Below are 21,378 nucleotides of genomic sequence, written 5' to 3' on the forward strand. Positions count from 1 at the left end.
TGCCAACGACGCCCTTGACCCTACCATCATTGATAGAGGAGTCGCTAATCGCCAATTCCTCGCTGATCTTGGCGAGCTCGCCGTCAAGGCGGTGGCGGTGCACACGTACGTCTCCGCGGAGGTGATGGAGAGGTCGACGGCCTAGGCGGCAGCAAGGTCGGTGTCGTTGAGGACCCAGTTCGGTACCAAGCCCGACTTGGCAAACACGAGCGACGAGCAGCATTGCGCCGCTCATACCGCACCGCCTGCCTTGTCGCCTTTTACTGACACGACGACCCGCAATCCCAAGGGACCGCTGCCACAGAGGTAGTGGAGGATGCGTTTGCATGCCTTGCCGATCACGGGCGGTAGTTAGTCCTTGACAAACTAGTCGTGGCGGTTGCGGCGATAGTGAAGCCGAGCGGTCGCTCCGGGCAAACCAGCTGTGAGTTGGCGGCGACGCCGACTCCTCTTTCACGCGGCAATCGATTTGGACGTCACGGTTGCGTGCCGGCGAAGCCAACTCCTCCTTGATGTTGCGTCCGATCTGGACGACGCCATGGTTGCGTAGGCAGGACACGGGCTCCTCATTCACCTGCCAAAGAGGTGATGTGGGCTCTTCGTTTACGCGGTAGTGCGGTAGAGATAACGGATCCTCCTTGATGGGACACAGCGGCAAGGGTGGCGTCCTGCCACACTCCCGGAGCTATAGCTCCGTCATCAGCTCCATCTGACGAAGCAATTCCTTGTCCGTCAGAGCGCCTACATGAGCAGGCATGGCTGCTGCAGCTGCGGCGCCTGGTCCTCTTCGTCGCCAGAAAAGATAACGATCTCCTCCTTGTCGGAGAAGCCGGCCGTCGTGGAGGCTTAGGGCCCCAGAGGGCGACTACACCATGAGTCTAATGAAGATCCACTGCCGCCGGCAACTGCAGTCGCAGAATGCCAAGATTTCGTCATCGCAGGAGGAGAATGGGCTCGAAGAGGGGTAGGTGTGGATTTCCATCGCCGGAGCATGGCTTATATAGCTGCGGCCAAGCCACCATGTCAGCCAGCTCCAATGTGGCGCAACGGCCAGAGTTCGTTTCTCGGGACACGGCGTCTGTGTTGAAGCGGTGACGCCTGAGAGGTTGCATTAATTAGCGCTGCCCTCCTGATTGGTATTGTCGCATGGCTTCAATGCCGGTCTATACGTGCTCTGGTCCGGCATGAATACCACATGGGAAGCGACGCATGCGGTGGATAGTAAGTGCAGGAGGAGGCGGGAGGTTTTTTGGGTGGGCTAGGGGTGTCGGGTGGTTCCGTGGTAGCGGTCCGAACGCCCGCAAAGCCCTCCTCGGTTTGCTTCTAGTTTGCGAAAAAATGAAGTCCGACCGCTGAGCAGACCGATATAGGACTGCGTTGGATGGCAAAACATGACCGAACCATATAGTTTAGACGGTTGCGCGCGGTTTGAGGGTCCGCGTTGGAGATGCCTAACTCACCCGAATACGGTAAACGTCTCTCTCTCTCTCTCTCTCTCTCTCTCTCTCTCTTCGGTCATGCTTTTGTTGGTTCATGGTCATGCTATATGGCATACCTCGTGAGTTATACCATTCACCATCACGCTTAGTCAATTGTTGGTTCAGGTGAAGACTGGATTCTGTTCCTCGCTATATATTGCTACAACTTCCGAACATTTTTCCTCTCATTTGGCAGGTCGATGTTGTCATGTACATCTATCCTCATCCAACTAGTAAACTGCTTTGAGCTGTTCTAGTGAAAGTTATGTTGTCACGGTAGCATGTGAGATATTGGAGTAAACTGAAACTCAATTTTGACACCCACATCGGGGAAACCCAGGAAGTTAGACTTCATAAATAGTTGTTATAAACATAGCACGGGGTGCTCAGCAAGCTAGACCACATTGGAAGCCCAAGTGTATGATTTGTTCAGCAATTATCTTGATTGAGATGAACTGTAAACCCTGCAAATGTCACATGCTTGTGTAATTCTTGAAATTCTTGCAGTGGCAGGCGCAGACACAAGAGCTTGATTCAGGCCAACCAAAAATAGTTTGAGTGTGAAGCAATACGTGTATATATGGTGATTAATCCTGAAGAGTGAACGAGAGTGCTATGTAGTAGACTTGCTAGACTTAACAAATTAAGATTCAATAGGAACATTAATGTGGCAAGGGTGCTGCAAACAGCACCGAAAGTAAATAAGAGCCTCTTCCTCGGAGCCTAGGTGCCACGAGGAAATGAATATTGATAGTATAGCAACGGGTAAAACCATGAGGGGTGTTCTACTCCAATTGAGCAATCTCTGGTGTTAGCTCTGTCAGTAGCGAAAAAAATGTTAATTCGTGAACTAAGCAAGCTGTTGTAATAATATTGCACGCACAAGGCTTGCCAGTAAGACGAAAGACAAAGTACATCATAGAATAACACACTGTACAAGATCAAATGGTTTAGAGAACAGAGGCAAATTGATCTCTTGTTCTGTCTATAACTCCATGATTGTGCAAGAGAGCAAATAGAGTCATGTTCACTTGGTGCTGAACAGGTCGAACATGAAAAAGGTGAATAAATCATTGCTCAGTGAATATAAACACTACGCAGGTGAAGAAGGGAACTAATTATTTGTCAATATACTATTTTTTACCTCAAACTACCAGATGTAACATAGCTCAAGGAAACACCCTTCTCGACAATCAATATCTTCTCATCATTTACAAAAACTAATTATTGTTCACTTCTACGTTGGTATAACCCCCCCACCCCCCCTAAACACATCATTGAGGAGATCTCTCCATGCCCCTTTATAATAAAGGGTAGGATGGCTTTTATAAAAATATGTCGCCCGCCCTGATACGCAGCCTATGTACATACCGCCCGTACGTACACGTCGCCCTCAACTTGCGGGCGACGTAAATCAAACTAATGACCTATCTGTTCGGAGAGAATTGAACTAATGACCTCTCTATTTACTTCTTTTTTTCTTTTTGTTCTTCTTTAGTTGGCCGAAGCCCCTGGTTTTACTAGGCAGGCCCATTGTTGAACCGATCCTTTTCCCACTATCTCCTTTTCTCTTTTCTCTTTTTTATTCGTTATTTTTTCTTTTTTCTTTTTCAAAAAATGCTTGTTCTTTTAAAAATTTCTTCAAAATTTCCAAAAATGATTGCCTTTTCAAATTTTGTTCATAAGATACAAATATTATTATTTTCAAAACGTTGTACATAAATTTCAAAGAAATGTTCACATCTTTTAAAATAGCTCAGAATGTCAAAGTACGAACATTTTTAAAAAGAGTGAACAAAATTGAAGACGAACATTTTTTTATTTTTATGAACTTTTTTTTGGAAAACACTAGTGCTCGGTAGCAGACGACCATGTCCATTTTCTTTTTGAGAATCAGACGACCATGTTCATAGGGTGTCTATTTTTTCAATATTTTTTTAGCAGAAAAAAAATTTGAAGTTTACTCGATAAATGTCCATAGGGTGGCATGATGCGGTCCAGAACTGGGCGCACTAGGACAATTAGTTTGCAGGATGGGCTTTTGGTTTTAAGATGAGTTTCCATCCATGAAGGTTCGATAGGACCATACAAAAAACCCAGATTTCACAAAAATGTTTGTGAATTTTCAAAAATGTCCAGGAATTTTAAAATATATTTGAAAATTTTATAAAATTCACATATTTTAAGTTTACATGAACTTGCCCACGTAAATAATTAAAGCTGGAAAGGTGTGTGATATCTACCAATTGGCTACTACTTGGCGTGCAACTAATGAGAGGGTATCCCTTTGGGATGAAACCCAACGGACACTTTTGGTGCACCGGGAGCGCGTCACTTGGTTTGTCTAGCGGGTGCCACATGTCTAGAAGTAGGCGCACCTGCAGGATCTCACATTCTTTTAATTTTGCACACCTTTTTTGAGGATTTAAACAAATCAGGTTTTTGAATTTTTCTTGGTTTTCATGATTTTTTTACCGTGCTTCACGGCAAAGCACAACTGTGTTTTGGCGTGAAGCACATCTATGCTTCCAAGAGTTGTGCTTTTCAAAAAGTGGAATACACAGTTTTGCGTCCGCGAGAATTATAACTGTACTTCTCGGAAAGTGAAATGTAACATAAGTGTGTTTTTGGGGAGCACAGTTGTGGTTCCCAAAAAGTGAAAAGTATAAATGCTCTTAAAAATAAGTGAAAAGCCCAATTGTGCTTCCGGTTTTTTAGGGATTCTGGTTTTTGTTTTCGTATTTTGGCTCTTCTCTTTTTCTGGGTTTTCTCCGGTCTGCTTTTTTTTTTTTTCCTGTTTCTGGTGTTTTTGAATTTCCTTCTTTTTCAAGAAAAAGAAGTTTGTTCAAACCTATCAACATGGGGTCTAGTTTTAAAAATCTTGACAAGATAAACCCAATGGTGAAAAGTGTTCGTGATTTGCCACCAATATTCAAGAGATAAAACGTCTTGAAAAAATGAATCGACACAAAAATGTAAAACTCCAGGGTTGTGATAAATGTCAGGCATGCAGTGTGTGTTTATCACCACGAGAGAATGTGTGAGTGACCTAATGCAAGGGGCACCCTCTAATTAGTGATCTCGTGGAGAGCTCCTATACAACTAATTGTGTGTCTAATTGGCGTGGTGGGGAAGCGCTAGCTATGGGATGGCCATTTCATTCTTTTCTCTCAGTTTCGGAGGCCCAACTTTTTCCACCAGATGGGTTTTCTTTTGGACTTTTTTGTGGTTTTCTCTAGTTTTTGATTGGTTTTTTTCACATTCTTGAACATTTGTAAAAGTTTACCTTTTTCATCAAAAAAGTCAATATTTGAAAAACTTTACAATTCACAACTATTTATAAGAAACTTAAGTCATTTTTACATTTGATAACATTTATAAAATTCGTGAACAATTTTAAATTTAATTATTGTAATATTTTGCAAAAGCTAAGATGTGAATTTTTATAAAATTCATGAAGAATTTTATAACCCACAAATATATTTTTATGAAATATTGAGCATTTTTATAATGCATTTTTTAAACACCTGCATGTTTTTCAAATATAGAGAACATATTTACAAACATGAAAAAAAAGGAAAAAAAAAGAACTTGAAACATACGGGTCACACTTACAATTTGTGTGTTGCATTCAAGACTCGAGAGTGACCAAGCACACAGTCAGACGAGAAACAAAATCTAGCACCCTTTGCCGTAATGAGTTTCCATGATCTTAATTTCACTTCATAGACCAGATGTACATGCGATGATTTGCTCTCATTACGGACGTCCTACTTGGATCATGGTAATGGTTGACCAGTGGTTCATTATAGACTAAACGTAGAGGTTTGGTCTCTGGCAGTCTGGCTCATGACCGTGCGCATCCATCAGCTTAAAATCAACTACTACTTACCCAGGCTACGTGATATGCAACGTCAGCTCCCGATCAACCGTGCACATGGCCAGGAGCTTAATTAATTTCTTGGGCGTGTAAATCTAGACGATAACAACTGTTGTTGCCTTAGATCCTTAGTGCTCACATCAGTAATGCCCTGCAGTATAACATGTATGATCCTTCATGCCCTTGTTGCATTATGGTGAACTTCTCATGCTTGTTACTGTTACTTCACAAGTCATGAGTTGCACAATTCTGCAACATCACACTTGCTGTGTGATTTGTTTAACAAAGGTTTTGGGTGTCGCTAACTCTGGCCTGTTATATATCTGTAGACCATTTGATATATATATGCTTATGTTCTATTCACTCCCCTTCCCATTGTCGTAATACCACGAGGAGTTGAACAAGATTCAACGCTTCAGTTTTGATGTGCTTCCTTGAAGAGTTGAGACTTTAGAAGAAACCGAAAGAAGATGTGGACCATCCTGTTGATGTCCCCCAGAGTGGTGCACACTTCATAAAACTTTGACCGTTAAACACACTGTTGGCAACCAGAGTAACAATAGACCAATTCGGGCATGATGTATCCATATTCACCATACCAAGCTGTTGGCATGTGACATCCGACGATTGTGTGAAAACATGCAACACGTGTAACATATTTTTACAATAACCGCGCAAGACGCGAGGAAGATGGGCATGAGTTGGATAGATGCACTTATAGCAGAATTGTCTCATTTTTCTCTTAATTCCTTGGATTGGCACTGGCAAAGGAAGTTTCAGTAATGATTGGCCGCAAGAATTGTGCTTCAGATTGCATCATAAAACATGTATCTATACAACTGAAAAAGATGCAGCCGATGTGGGAAGCATGAAGGTGGCTACGTGGTTGTTTCAAGTACTATGCAAAGTACCGCCCATCTTATTTCAATTCTGATGTATTCTGTTGATCTTAATTTCAATTTACTGATGATATGTGCATGCCATGATTTGTTCTCATCATGGGCGTACAGCTTGGATCATGGTGATGGTTGGCGTGTAATTCGTTGTTGGCTGAACTTGAGGTTTTTTGTCTCTGGCTTGTCACAACTCATCTGCGGGCTTCCATTCGTCTACTTCTTTCTGTTAAAGGTGTTTTTTATTGATTCACAATGTCAAGTCAAGCAAATACAAGCATGACAAGCCCACACCGACGTATTCATCACTAGGATGTACACAACAAACAACCACGTATGCACACAAAGAATGACAAAAAAAAGGCGACCTTTCAAAGTCCCATTGAAGTGAACTCAAGCATGCAAACACAACAATCAACATCAACCACGCTCGATGACAGCATACAGACTATGAGTAAAGTGCTTCAAGACACTTCCAAAATTGGAACGACGTGCAGGTGCCGCGGTTGCCATTTCACCTCATCTAGTTTAACCAGGGCATGCGATATACGGCTCCCAGTTGACTATGGGTATTAACCTGGAGTTTAATTAACTTTTGGGGTTGTAAATCTAGACTATTCCAATTGATGTTGCCTTGGAGCCTTAGCGCTCATGGCACTAGTGCTCTGGAATATACTACCTCTGTATCAAAATATAAGACGTTATTTAGGCTAAACTAGCCTATAAGAACGTCTTATATTTTGATACGGAGGGAGTAACATTTATGGCCCTTCATGCCCTTGTTCCATTGTGATCTGGCCAGGCTTGTAATCGTTTCTTCTCATGATTCATGAGTTGCCCCCATACTACATCATCACATTTGTCGTGTGATTTCTTTAACTGAAATATTAGTCATGACCTGCCGTGCGTTGTTATATACATCTCTAGACCATTTGGCAAGCTGGTATTCGCTCGCCTTCTGATAGTTATCAGGTTATGAGGTTTCAGCTTCTGCGTTGAACTTTTAGTGTGTCACTTGAGGAGCTGAGAATTTAGAAGATACTGAACGAAAATATGGACCATCTTCTAGGTTCCTATTGGTGCACACTTGTAATTTCGGCGGTAAAACACGTGGTTGCAAATGAGAGCAGCCACACACTGGTTTGGGCATGACATATCTAAATGCAGTTTAGCAAGATGTTTGTCCGTTTTGTCAATTTCGGATGAGATTATGGCCCAGTCCTTTTAGCCGATTCTCCAAGAATCCTAGTTAGTAGCTAGGATTGTCAAAAATATATGGGTTCAAGATTCCGAGAGAAGCTGGGGGAGGTCTGATTCTCAAGAGTCTGGGAGTATCGGCCAAAAGAACTGGGTCTATAGCTTACGGGCAGCTTGGTTGGCACTTTCGGTTGGTGCTAATTGCAAGGACCTTGCCGCCTCTATTCCCGAAATAAAAGATGCATGGGTGTAGTGGGTGGTAGTTAAGTTGAAACAAATCTATAGTTCAGATAAACGTTGAGGACTACAGTCTTCATGATTTATTTCTTCCAACAGCGAGTAACTTATGCGGTGACTTAGCTGAGGAGGAAGAAGGTGCTTTGGATGGTCAGAGATCCATAGCTGTTACTAATACGAATAACAAAAGGAGCTTGTCAATTTACGGGCCGTTCTTTGTTGGGGTAAACAAACACTCTTTGGCGACACAGGTCGAGCAGCCTCCCGGCGACACAAATGCCAGACAGAGATAGACGAAGAAGCAGACAGTAGATAAGCTAGTTTTGCCGGCGACGAATGTTGCGGCACACAAACGCCTACATCTTGGCTTTATTTCTCACGAAGACTTGATCACATACATGGAGGTACTCACAAACACACTCAGTACTACCCAGGTGAGCTCTTGCAGCGCCCATGGGAACTCTCTCCGGCGCCAGCCGAGCCACACTCGGCACACACGGAAGCGACACCTCTGAAGTCTTTTCCTTTGCTCGTTCAACATAGGCAGGACCATGCCGGCCGATCTACAAGTTCCCCCATGAGACCACGGCCCCCCTCTCCCTAGGTCGGTCGCTCCGGTGACCGGAGGGGTGGGCCCCAGTGCTTCGGCTTAGTGGTGGTAGGGTTAGGAATTTCTAGCGTTTGGTCTCTCATTGACACTGATGAAGTGTGTGAAAGATTGTGTGTTCCTAGATCTTGTTCTCCGGGTCTGTCTTTTTCTTTAGTAGGTTGTGTGTAGGTGACGCTTTCCAATAGCACAGACAAACGTGGATGTGCGTTTCAGTATGTCGGCTCCAATTCTGACCAACGTTGCCAGTCTCGGCCCTGTCGAGGAGATTGTGAGATTTGTGTTCACCAATTCTGTCTGGCTGGACCTCGGTGGTTCTACAGGCCCTCTCCGGTGTTTTCTTCTCCGGGGCGGCTATTTGCTATGGAGATTACGACCGTCTGTGTCTTCTGGTCTAAATTGTCGACTTCCTGACTGCTTCTTATACAAGCTCCTGGATTTCGACAAATTTGCTCCGCTCTGACGGGGGCAGACGGCAACGAGTTTTGCTCAAGGCGCGCTGTCGGTGCAGTAGGAGGAACTGAACTTCGGCACTCGCAAGCACTTAATGGGTTTTTCAATTTCTAAAAGAGCATTTTTGTAAGGGTTTGTGCTACATAATATACGTCATTTAGTCTTTTTGCAGAAGAACAAAAGAGTTTGGGCATTTAAGTGCATGCTTTTGATCCTCCGCTCTGCATGCATGAATACATTTGAAGCCCAGCTGTACAAAATGTACAGTGATCCAGATTTGATGAACCATGATCACGTTTTGGTTTGATCTTCCCTCTCTCCGGAATTATTAGATGCATCATTTGAGTGCCAAGTATTTCCGGATGGATGGAGTATATGTTATAAGATGACTTAGACGACACAACAGGTCGCTTGTCTGCAGCCTCAACGCCTCTTGAATTCCATGTAATTACTAGATGCCTGTTATTGCTGGAATATAACTGGGCATGCTTAGACCGTTGCCTGGTTAAAACATTGCCGGTTGTTGCTACTCTGCCTCATGAGTTACACACTTATATCCACTTAGTACGTACCTTCACACTTACTGTGCTGTTGTTTTAATGAAAGTTGTGGCCATCGACCAGCCTGACTTGTTATATATCTCTAAAACATTACCACAGTTTGTGTCCACCTAACTTTCTTGGGGTGTTAGGTCATGAGTGGTATGTCTTGGCGCTAAAGGTCATGATTATATGTTATTTGCTAGTGTGGGCTGAGATTTTAGAAGGAACTGAATAGAGAAGTGGACCATTTTGTTGCCCCTTCCAGGTGGACTTAACAACAATTCGGCCGTAAATCAAATTCCTGCAACATAGCCCTCAATTCTAGTCCGAGTCTTGCATTCATATTGCAGTTTAGCAAATGCTTAGTGCATGTAGTCGGAAAGAGAATCTCTTCATTATTGGTGGGGGAGAAAGATGCAGAAGTCGTCCGCGTGAGCAAGGACACTAAATTTGTGCATATGGGAAGAATTGGGAAGGCCCGAGATCCGTATGAGGGTCGTCTCCACCATCCAGCGGCCTCAACCGTGTGTATTGTTAGAGTTTGAATCAGGCACTACATGTAATCTCAACTATCTATCTCTATTCCCTCTCGTAACTATCTCGGTCTCTCATTTTTGTACCGAGCTGTATCCTAGCGATCGGCTCTTTCTTGTACGGCACGAACAGGGCTCTTCTGTCGCACATAAATATACATCACGCGGCTCCTTACGAGGAGTAGGAACTCTTCCAGATCAATCTTACATGGTATACAGAGCCAAGCCTCTTCCCTATCATCTAGCAAAAACAAAACCCTAACACCCTTCCATCGCCATGGCTACGAGCTCAAGCGCCGTCGGCCTCAACCTCGGTGCTCCACCAACAGAGAAGCACGCAAGGGGGAACTACCTCCTATGGAAGGCGCAGGTCATGCCGGCACTGCGAGGCCCGCAAGTGACCGGTCTCCTCGACGGCAGCGATGCCGCAAAGACAGTAGAAGTCGCCAAGGCGGACAAAACCACGGCCATAGAGCCCAATGTTGGAAATATGCCCTAGAGGCAATAATAAATTGGTTATTATTATATTTTCTTGTTCATGATAATCGTTTATTATCCATGCTAGAATTGTATTGATAGGAAACTCAGATACATGTGTGGATACATAGACAACACCATGTCCCTAGTAAGCCTCTAGTTGACTAGCTCGTTGATCAATAGATGGTTACGGTTTCCTGACCATGGACATTGGATGTCGTTGATAACGGGATCACATCATTAGGAGAATGATGTGATGGACAAGACCCAATCCTAAGCATAGCATAAAAGATCGTGTAGTTCGTTTGCTAGAGCTTTTCCAATGTCAAGTATCTTTTCCTTAGACCATGAGATCGTGTAACTCCCGGATACCGTAGGAGTGCTTTGGGTGTACCAAACGTCACAACGTAACTGGGTGACTATAAAGGTACACTACGGGTATCTCTGAAAGTGTCTGTTGGGTTGACACGGATCGAGACTGGGATTTGTCACTCCGTATGACGGAGAGGTATCTCTGGGCCCACTCGGTAATGCATCATCATAATGAGCTCAATGTGACTAAGGAGTTAGCCACGGGATCATGCATTATGGTACGAGTAAAGTGACTTGCCGGTAACGAGATTGAACAAGGTATTGGGATACCGACAATCGAATCTCGGGCAAGTAACGTACCGATTGACAAAGGGAATTGTATACGGGATTGATTGAATCCTCGACATCGTGGTTCATCCGATGAGATCATCGTGGAACATGTGGGAGCCAACATGGGTATCCAGATCCCGCTGTTGGTTATTGACCGGAGAGGCGTCTTGGTCATGTCTGCATGTCTCCCGAACCTGTAGGGTCTACACACTTAAGGTTCGGTGACGCTAGGGTTGTAGAGATATTAGTATGCGGAAACCCGAAAGTTGTTCAGAGTCCCGGACGTCACGAGGAGTTCCGGAATGGTCTGGAGGTGAAGAATTATATATAGGAAGTCAAGTTTCGGCCACCGGGAAAGTTTCGGGGGTCACCGGTATTGTACCGGGACCACCGAAAGGGTCCCGGGGGTCCACCGGGTGGGGCCACCTATCCCGGAGGGCCCCATGGGCTGAAGTGGGAAGGGAACCAGCCCCTAGTGGGCTGGGGCGCCCCCCATGGGCCTCCCCCTGCGCCTAGGGTTGGAAACCCTAGGGGTGGGGGGCGCCCCACCTGACTTGGGGGGCAAGTTTCCCCCCTGGCCGCCGCCCCCCCCTTGTAGATGGGATCCAGGGCCGGCGCCCCCCCCCAAGGGGGCCTATATATAGTGGGGGGGAGGGAGGGCAGCAGCACCACAGCCCCTGGCGCCTCCCTCTCCCCCTGCAACACCTCTCCCTCCCACTTGTGCTTGGCGAAGCCCTGCCGGGATCCCGCTACTTCCACCACCACGCCGTCGTGCTACTGGATCTCCATCAACCTCTCCTTCCCCCTTGCTGGATCAAGAAGGAGGAGACGTCGCTGCTCCATACGTGTGTTGAACGCGGAGGTGCCGTCCGTTCGGCACTCGGTCATCGGTGATTTGGATCACGGCGAGTACGACTCCATCAACCCCGTTCATTGGAATGCTTCCGCTTGCGATCTACAAGGGTATGTAGATGCACTCCTTTCCCCTTGTTGCTAGTATACTCCATAGATGGATCTTGGTGATGCGTAGAATTTTTTTAAATTCTGCTACGTTCCCCAACACCCAATCCTCTGTACGGTCCGTGGTTATCGAAGGATCAGCAGGTTCTGAGCTACCTGCTGAACTCCCTCACCCAAGAAATCCTTGTGCCAGTCATCGGTAAGGACAGTACCTTCGATCTATGGACTGCTCTTACCACATTGTTCGCTGCGCAGTCACAATCTCGCATAACCAATCTGAGGATAGCCATCTTCAACACCAAGAAGGGAAACATGTCCAGCAACTCCTTCATTACCAAGATGAAGAGCCTAGGAGATGAATTAGCTGCTGTTGGTCGTCCAGTTTCTGATCCAGAGATGGTCGATTATATCATCGCCGGACTCGATCGGGATTATGATCCTATCGTTGCAGCTATCGGCGCTATCAAAAACTCCATCACCATTGATGATCTTTTCTCGCAGATTTCTGCTTTTGACGAGAGGATGGAGATGCTAGGCGACGGACCCACGAGTTTCAGATCGTCGGCCAACGCCATGTACATGGGGCGCGGCCAGTCTCGCTGAGGAGGTCGCGGTCGAGGAAATAGGGGCCGCGGTCGTTCTGATCGGGTCTCCCCTTCTCCTGTTCGAGTGGGTGGAAGCGGCGGATATCAGCAGCGTCAGCGACAGCAACCACCACAGCAAGCACAGCAACAACATGAAGGAGATTTCCCCGATTGCGAGATATGCTACAAGTACCACGCTGGAGGTGCTAGGGCGTGCTGGCATCTGTATGAGGAGGATCGTGAAGAGAAGAAGAAAACCAATCTCATCACCAACTCCTATGGAATTGACACAAATTGGTACGCAGACGCGGGCGCTACCGAGCGCATCACGGGGGAGCTTGACAAGTTGACGATGCGAGAAAGGTACCACGGCGGTGACCAAGTACACACGACAAGTGGAACTGGTATGGATATTGCTCACTTGGGTAATTCAATTGTTAAAACCCCCGAAATAAATTACATCTAAATAATGTTCTACATGTTCCTCATGCATCAAAAAATCTTGTCTCCATCCATCGTTTTACACTTGACAACAACGTTCTCATAATTTTCTATCCTTACTCGTTTGTGATTAAGGACTTGGCAACGAGGAGAGTCATCCTTGGAGGGAGATGCGAGGGAGGTCTCTAACCAATCATATCATCATCTTCTTCATCATGGTCAAATAAACAAGCCTGGAGTGTCACCAAACCATCTTCGGCAAAGTGGCATAGACGCTTGGGTCATCCATCTTTAGTTATTGTTCAGCATGTCCTTAGTAGAAATAAACTTCCTTATGTGTCTAGTATTGAGTCGGTTTGTGATGCGTGTCAACAAGCTAAAAGTCATCAATTACCATATCCCATCTTTAGCAATGTATCTAGTGCTCCCTTGCTACTTATCTTTTCAGATGTTTGGGGGCCAGCTCCCACTTCAGTTGGTAGATTCTCTTACTATGTAAGCTTTATCGATGATTATAGCAAGTTTACTTGGATTTATTTGCTAAAGAAACAATCCGATGTTTTCAAGTATTTAGCAATTTGCAAATCCTTGTTAAACTCCAAAATCCTAGCCGTGCAAACAGACTGGGGTGGTGAATATGAGAAACTCAATTCCTTTTTTCAAAAAATTGGAATTTCACATCATGTACCATGTCCACATGCTCACCAACAGAATGGTTCTGCCGAACGAAAGCATCGTCATGTTGTTGAAGTAGGACTAGCATTGCTAGCTCATGCATCTATGCCTCTCAAATTCTGGGATGAAGCCTTCCTCACTGCTACATATCTTATCAATATTCATCCCAGTAAGGTCATAAAATTTGAGAGTCCAATTACTCGCTTTTTTGCCATCACCCCAGATTATACATCTCTTCGCATCTTTGGATGCGCATGTTGGCCAAATCTTAGACCATATAACACACGTAAACCTCCGTTTCATTCCAAACGATGCGTTTTCTTAGGTTATAGCCCTATGCACAAATGGGTTAAATGCCTTGATGTCTCCACTGGTAGCGTATACTTATCTCGAGATGTTGTTTTCGATGAAACAATTTTCCCTTTTGAGTCACTTCATCCAAATGCCGGCGCTCTCCTTCATAAAGAAATTCTTCTTCCGGATTTTGATCAAGGGGGCGATAACAATTTTACTGACCAATGTGCTAATACTCCATCTAGTTCTACTCCTGGTGTTATGACTATGCAGGTCCCTGAAGAAAACGGAGTTCAAAACGGCCAGAATGATCCAAATCCGGTACAAAACGGGGCTATATTTGATGTGTATGAAGAAGAAGCAGCAGGCACGGAACCCAAGGAGGATTCGGCGGCGCCAGCCACGCCTGCACGCCGATCCGCCTTGGATCACGGGCGGCAGTCTGCGCGGCATCGCGCGCCTGCCAGCCGACAGGAAAGTCAGTCATCCCTAGCCCGTTCCGCATCTGTCTCATCAGCTCGCATGCAGGGGACAGGGGAGGACGCGGGAACGTCCTTGCTCTCCGCGTGTGCAATCAACAGGATCCCCAGTCTCGGGATTTTTTGCGCCGGGTGACTCTGTCGCCCCAGGCCTTTCCAGTTCGGGTCAAACCACACCTCAGGCTACTAGATCTGGTGTGTCGTCCCACGAGGACGGGTCTTCTGGATCTTCTGCGGCTGGCCAACCCGTTCAGTCTCCTGTGCAATAGCGCCAACCTTCTGTACAGCTACAGCAACAATCTGCTACTACTTCAAGGGTTATGACTCGGTTACAAAAAGGTATTAGAAATCCCAAACCAAGAAAAGACGGCACTATACCATATGGCATGCTATGTATTTCAGGTGAACCAACAAAGTTGAGTGATGCACTTGGAGATCCTAAATGGAAAAAGGCCATGGATGAGGAGTATGGTGCACTCATCAAAAATAAAACGTGGAACCTGGTACCAAATCAAAGAGGCAAAAATATCATTGACTGCAAGTGGGTCTATAGAATGAAGAGAAAAGCAGATGGCTCCATTGACAGGTATAAAGCACGTCTAGTTTCAAAAGGGTTTAAGCAACGATATGGTATTGATTATGAGCACACCTTTAGTCTCATTGTAAAAGTTGCTACCATAAGACTTGTGCTAGCCATTGTTGTTTCCAGGGGATGGAGCCTTAGACAACTAGATGTTCAGAACGCGTTTCTTCATGGTGTTCTAGAAGAGGAGGTCTATATGAGGCAACCACCAGGGTATGAAAATAAACAAACACCTCACTATGTTTGCAAACTTGACAAGGCTCTCTATGGTCGGAAACAGTCCCCTAGAGCATGGTTCTCAAGGTTAAGTTCACAGTTGAAGCACCTTGGATTTGTTCCATCCAAAGAAGATACATCTCTCTTTATTTACAATAAGGCAAACACAGTAATTTTTGTGCTCATATATGTTGATGACATCATAGTTGCATGCTCCTCACAAAGTGCCACTAATGCTCTTCTGAGTGATTTGAGTTCAGAGTTTGCTTTGAAGGATCTTGGTGATTTACATTTTTTCCTAGGTATTGAAGTTAAGAAGACTCAAGATGGCATAGTTTTGAATCAGGAGAAGTATGCCACTGAGCTTTTAACTCGTATGGGAATGAAGGATTGTAAACCTTCACCTACACTATTGTCTTCTTCAGAACAACTTTCAGCATATCAAGGTGAACCACTTAATGAGGAGGAAAGCACAAAATATAGAAGTGCAGTTGGAGCTCTACAATACTTGACTTTAACATGACCAGACATATCATTTGCTGTAAACAAGGTTTGTCAATATTTACATGCTCCTACCTCCACTCATTGGACATCTGTCAAAAGGATTGTACGGTACATTAAATACACTGTAAGTTTGGGACTTCAGTTCAGACGCTCTAGTTCTACACTTGTCAACGCTTTTTCTGATGCTGACTGGGCAGGATGTAGTGATGACAGAAAGTCAACTGGAGGATTTGCTGTGTTCTTTGATTCAAACCTTATTTCTTGGAGTGCCAGGAAATAAGCCACAGTGTCAAGGTCAAGTACAGAGGCTGAGTACAAGTCACTAGCAAATGCAACTGCTGAAATTATTTGGGTGGAATCATTGCTTCTTGAGTTAGGAATCAAGCAGCGTCATACATCTTGTCTATGGTGCGACAACTTGGGAGCAACCTATCTTTCTGCAAATCCAGTGTTTCATGCTAGAACCAAACACATTGACATAGATTTCCATTTTGTACGTGAAAGAGTTGCAGAAAAGAAGTTGGATATATGGTTCATTCTGTCTAAGGATCAAGTGGCTGATGGTTTCACTAAAGCCTTGTCAGTAAAGCCTTTTGAAGAGTTCAAGAGAAATCTCAATATAGGATAGTTTAGATTAAGGAGGGTGTTAGAGTTTGAATCAGGCACTACATGTAATCTCAACTATCGATCTCTATTCCCTCTCGTAAGTATCTCGGTCTCTCCTTTCTGTACCGAGTTGTATCCTAGCGATCGGCTCTTTCTTGTACGCCACGAACAGGGCTCTTCTGTCACACATAAATATACATCACGCGGCTCCTGACGAGGAGTAGGAATGCTTCCAGATCAATCTTACATGTATCAAAGCCAGAGTGTTCGGGCTTTGGCAGTTAGTGCCACAAGTGTTATTTCTGTACTTGTTGTAGCGTCTGGTTGTGGCACACACTGACAGACGGGAGCCTGAGGAGGCTGCTGAAGAATCATTTGCTAGAGCGAGAAGTTTGGTATGGGTTATTCCGTCTCGTACGAGTCCCTCGTGGAAAACGCGCAGCGTGTAACGCGTGGAGAGAGATTGCATGCAAACTGATTGCTGCTGGCCAGGATCAGATGCCAACTATCGTCAGTACCGATCAAGTCATATAAGAATAATGTATTCACTCTTCTCTACCTAAAAAAAAAGTTACTCACTCTTCTCAAGCTGTAATCGCAGAGCTGAAAATTCGCAGGGGTGCGCATCTGCCCAGCAGCTTGATCGTCTCGCGATTCATGAAATAGGATCCCGCACAAGGGCACAATAACTTTCAAGTTTCAATCGTTGAAACTTGTGATTTTAGAACTGAAACTTATGATTTTCTCGCTCACTCTTACCAAGTTCCATAAATAATTTTTTAGGACATTTTTTTGGTCGATTGCAGGCACAAAAATCATGATTTTATCTGTCACTCGTACTAAGTTACAAGAGTTGAAACTTAACATTTATTTTTAAAGTTCATCAAAACATATTTTAAATGGATATTATTTGAAAGCCCACAAAATATGAAAACAACACTTAATTTGGACTTTTCAAAGATATAAAACTTTAGAAATTTTGAAAGCCAAAAATAAAAACACGCACGAGGTACTCGGTGCCCTGAGACTTGCATGTCACAAATCCTCTCCCAGTGCAAGCAACAACATGTAGATATCAAATATCCCACATCGAACATAATATATCAGGGAGATATGGACACATCGAATGTTGGGCGCAAATTAAGTCGATCACTCAATTACTTACGTCCCTGTCAAAACTCTGGCCATGTGTTTTAATTTGCTGTGTTATTGCTGGTGTTGCGGTCCAAACACCATTGAGAGATGCAAGTATAACCACGTTTCAATTTGGCCTATGGAGATGGAATTGTATGGCTTTGGTCTGGCATCTTGAACCGTACAAACCAAATGAGTGCAACGTACATATTTCTTGATTGATCGAGATGTGTGGGGATGCATTTCTCATTCACTACCAAAGTATAGTAACAAAAAAAACAACAACTTTTCTTCATTCAATATAAGCCCTTTTACAGATTATAATCACTTTTTTTTGAATCATATGCTACAGATATACCCTTGGTCGTCATAGATCACAAAACGAAATAAGAACCTGCTGTCCAAAAAATATAATAATCACGATCAAACCAAAAGAAAAGAAAATAATTTGAAAATAATAGTAATTCCCTAAATATTGGGATTTGTGCAGCTCATGGAACTCTCTGTGTGAGTTGGTCCGTCCACTTAATCCATGATACTGTTTGCAGTCTTCTTGATGAGGTCCCAAGCACTCCTCACATGCCTCTCCTCCTGCAATGACGACCCAATGGCGAACCGGAGCACGAACTTGTCACCAACCACTGTGTGCGCAAGATAAGCCTTGCCAGTCTTGTTCAGATTCTCCATTAGTACACGGTTGGCCTCATCGGCATCCTCTTCTGTCATGGCTCCACTTGGCTTGATCCTAAAGCACACAAGAGCAAAGTTCCTGGGTACGACCACCTCGAACCTGTTGTCGCCACGGACGAAGTCTTCAAACATCTTGGCCATGGCGACGTCACTACGGATGTGCTCTTGGAGCTTTGCGGTACCATAGGTGCGCATGACCATCCAAAGCTTGAGCCCACGGAAGCGCCGACCAACGCCGACCTGCATGTCCTTAAGATCGGTGACCTCACCGGACTCGGTAGCATCGTTCTTGAGGTACTCCGGGTTAGTCTCCAACGAGTCGCTCAGTCGGTGAGCATCGCGGACGTAGAGACAGGTGCAATCGAGGCATGTGAGAAGCCATTTGTGTGGGCTCATGCTAATGGAGTCCACGTGCTCGACGCCATCGAGATAGTGGCGAAACTCCGGGCAGATACACGCGCTGCCAGCGTAGGCAGCATCGACATGGACCCATGCATTGAACAAGGCGGCGATGTCGGCGATGGCGCCCACAGGGTCGACGGCGTTGGAAGACGTGGTTCCTACCGTGACACAGACATATGTTGGCACGAGACCAGTGTCAACATCAGCTTGCATTACCTTGAGAAGCATGGCCGGGTCGAGCCCGTAGTTAGTTTCGGGCCCGGTAGGGATGGAGCGGATGTTGGCGGGGTCAAAGCCTGCGAGCCGACATGCCTTGAAGAAAGTGGAGTGTGTCTGGTCGGCAGCATAGACAGCCAAGCGTGGCAGGAGGGACACGCCGATGGAGCCGCTCCGACGCAATGTCGCGTCACGGGCGGCGACTAGCGTGACGAGCATTGCCTCGCTGGTCGTGCCAAGGATGACACCACCGCCGGTGCCACTTCCAGTACTGGTGCGGTTCATGAATGTGGTGGGTAGGTGCAGAAGCTGCGCAAGCCAGTCAAGAGCGAGAACCTCCATCTCGGTGGCCACAGGCGAGGCCTGCCACGTGAATCCGACGGTGTTCATGGCAGAGGCGATGAGGTCGCCGGCGATGGCAGCGGCACTGTTGGTGGAGGGAAAGAAGGCGAAGAAGTTGGGGCTAGCCCAGTGCGTCATGGCAGGGACAACAGAGGCCCTGAGCTCCTTCATGGTCACGTCGAACGGCGCAGAAGGGGTCGGTGGGGATGCGCTGAGCTCATCTTGTAGGTATCCCGGCTTCACGTTGGGGAGAACTGGCATGGACTCGATATTGGTGTAGTAGTCGGAGATGAAGTCGACGGCCTTGTGGAGGTATGCGCGGACATCTTCGGGGTTGAGCGGCTTGAACACCGCCTTGTCGTCGGGGAAGGCGGATAAGGAGATTGGGTTGGTGTCCAAGCTGCCCATTTTGTTAGGAGGCTTAACCCTTGATTAGGATCGGAGCAAAGGAGGTGTGAGGTTTGCTGGCTTGATGAAGGGGAGCTAGCTCGCTTTGCTTTGCTTTGCTGCCGGAGAGGAAGAAGAAGAAGGAGAGGAGAGCTAGTTTGCTGCTTGGTTTGGTGAATGGAGTTGGTCTTTTGTGCGGGGCATGGTATATATAGGTGCATGGATTCGGGAAGCGGCGTGGCGTTGTGGGCGTTGGATGAGTCCTGGTCGCGCGCCCTTACGTACGCTGCTACTACGAAAGTGCATTCATGGTCATGGGCAGGTAGAGGTCCGGCCGACACGAGACGGATGGTCAACTCGTGCGTTTCAATCCGGAATACAGACGATCGTTCTCATGGACCCAGCCGACCAGGACCAACTCTTGAAGAAGACAGTTTCAACACACACACACACACACACAAAAAAATCTTGAATTTCAGTCATTACTGAAGTCATTGCATTTCAGTAAAGAAAAAAAATCAGTCATATCGCTTTTCATTTCGGCCAAAGGAGCGGAATTTCCAGTTAAATTTTTCTCAAATAATTTCCAGTTAATTTGATTGAGATCCAATCAAATATTTTGAAATTCAAAGAATAATATACAATTTATTTGAAGTTTTGTGTACTACCGAAAGAGCTGAATTTTTTTGACCAAAAGGTAATTATTCTAGCATGTACCAAAAGTAATGACATTACACTGAAAGAAAGTGAGAACCGGCAAGTCTCGTCCGATACGGATGCACCCGCACCCAGTCGCACCTGTTATGCATGCTGCCGTTTGTTAATTGGCCACCTTCCGGCTGCTTAAAGCTGTTTCTTTTTCCTGGAGGGCTGCTTAAGCTCTCACACCACTTTGATTGAACAGCCGGTTTCTAAAAGTATCTAGGGTTCGGACTTCAGACCGTTCTTTCAAGTACCAATATGAATCTGATGGCATGTGTAGTCAACACATATTTTCAGGTTAAATAAAACAACGTTCGATCAACCTTTCGACCCCACAATCTGACCATGCGTTTCGTAGACAATTCAAGACGTGTGGTACATCCAAGCCCATGTGATCAATTAATGTCAAATGGAACAAGCTAGAGCTAGTTGCACGTGTACGTGGACGTACGTGCACATCGGAAAATCCATCGCTACCGCTGGAACCTTTTTCATGTGGGCGTGCATGTGGTTGATTCCTCTCAACTCGTCGGTCGACCGTCCTGGGCAAAACTGATCGTGAATATTTTGTTAGGTAGCCAAATTGAGTGCTTGATGTTGACTGATGTTGAGATATGTGAAAATTGGCATTTTATCCTAATAAGCTTTTCAGTAGGCTTTTCTTAGCAAACAAGTAGAAATGACCGTTTATTTAGTAAATTAATTTACCACAGTTATACTGATATAATGGAGTCTAACTACCACTAGTAGAAAACAGGGCTTAGGTCACAGGGCAGTTTTCACATTAGCCCCGGTTCAGTCACGAACCGGGATTAATGTGAGCATTGGTCCCGGTTCGTGCCGCCAGGGGCCTGCCGGGCCTCGTGGGGGCATTGGTCTTGGTTCGTCCAGCCCCTATGGTACCGGTTGGTGGGACAAACCGGGACCAAAGGTCCACGCTCCTGGCCCACCACCCTTTAGTCCCGGTTCATAACACAAACCGGGACTAAAGAGCTGGTCCTAGTTGCGGCCAGTGTTTAGTCCCACCTCGCCAACCGAAGGGCGCTCACACCAGTTTATAAGCCCGTCCCTCTATGCCTTGTTGAGCTTCTCTTAAAGTGAAAATAGATGCCCTTATACAGGGAATTTCACCTAAATTCACAGTAAATTGAAATTTACTTCAATTTACTGTGAATTTAGGTTTAATTTTCTCTATAAGCCCATCTATGTTCATTGTCTTATACA

The 21,378-nt window shown here is 45.5% G+C and overlaps 1 protein-coding gene across 1 annotated transcript; it reads right to left on the reverse strand.

Moving 5' to 3' along the window:
- Positions 1-17,692: 17,692 nt before the first annotated feature.
- On the reverse strand, positions 17,693-19,627 carry LOC123165942 (tryptophan decarboxylase 1). The gene has a single exon (XM_044583705.1). It carries the CDS (start codon positions 19,471-19,473, stop codon positions 17,941-17,943), a length of 1,533 nt encoding a protein of 510 aa, XP_044439640.1. The 5' UTR covers positions 19,474-19,627; the 3' UTR covers positions 17,693-17,940.
- Between the last annotated feature and the right edge of the window lie 1,751 nt (positions 19,628-21,378).

This window comes from Triticum aestivum, chromosome 7D, assembly GCF_018294505.1.
Source record: "Triticum aestivum cultivar Chinese Spring chromosome 7D, IWGSC CS RefSeq v2.1, whole genome shotgun sequence".
In the NCBI taxonomy this organism is placed as follows: Eukaryota; Viridiplantae; Streptophyta; class Magnoliopsida; order Poales; family Poaceae; genus Triticum; species Triticum aestivum.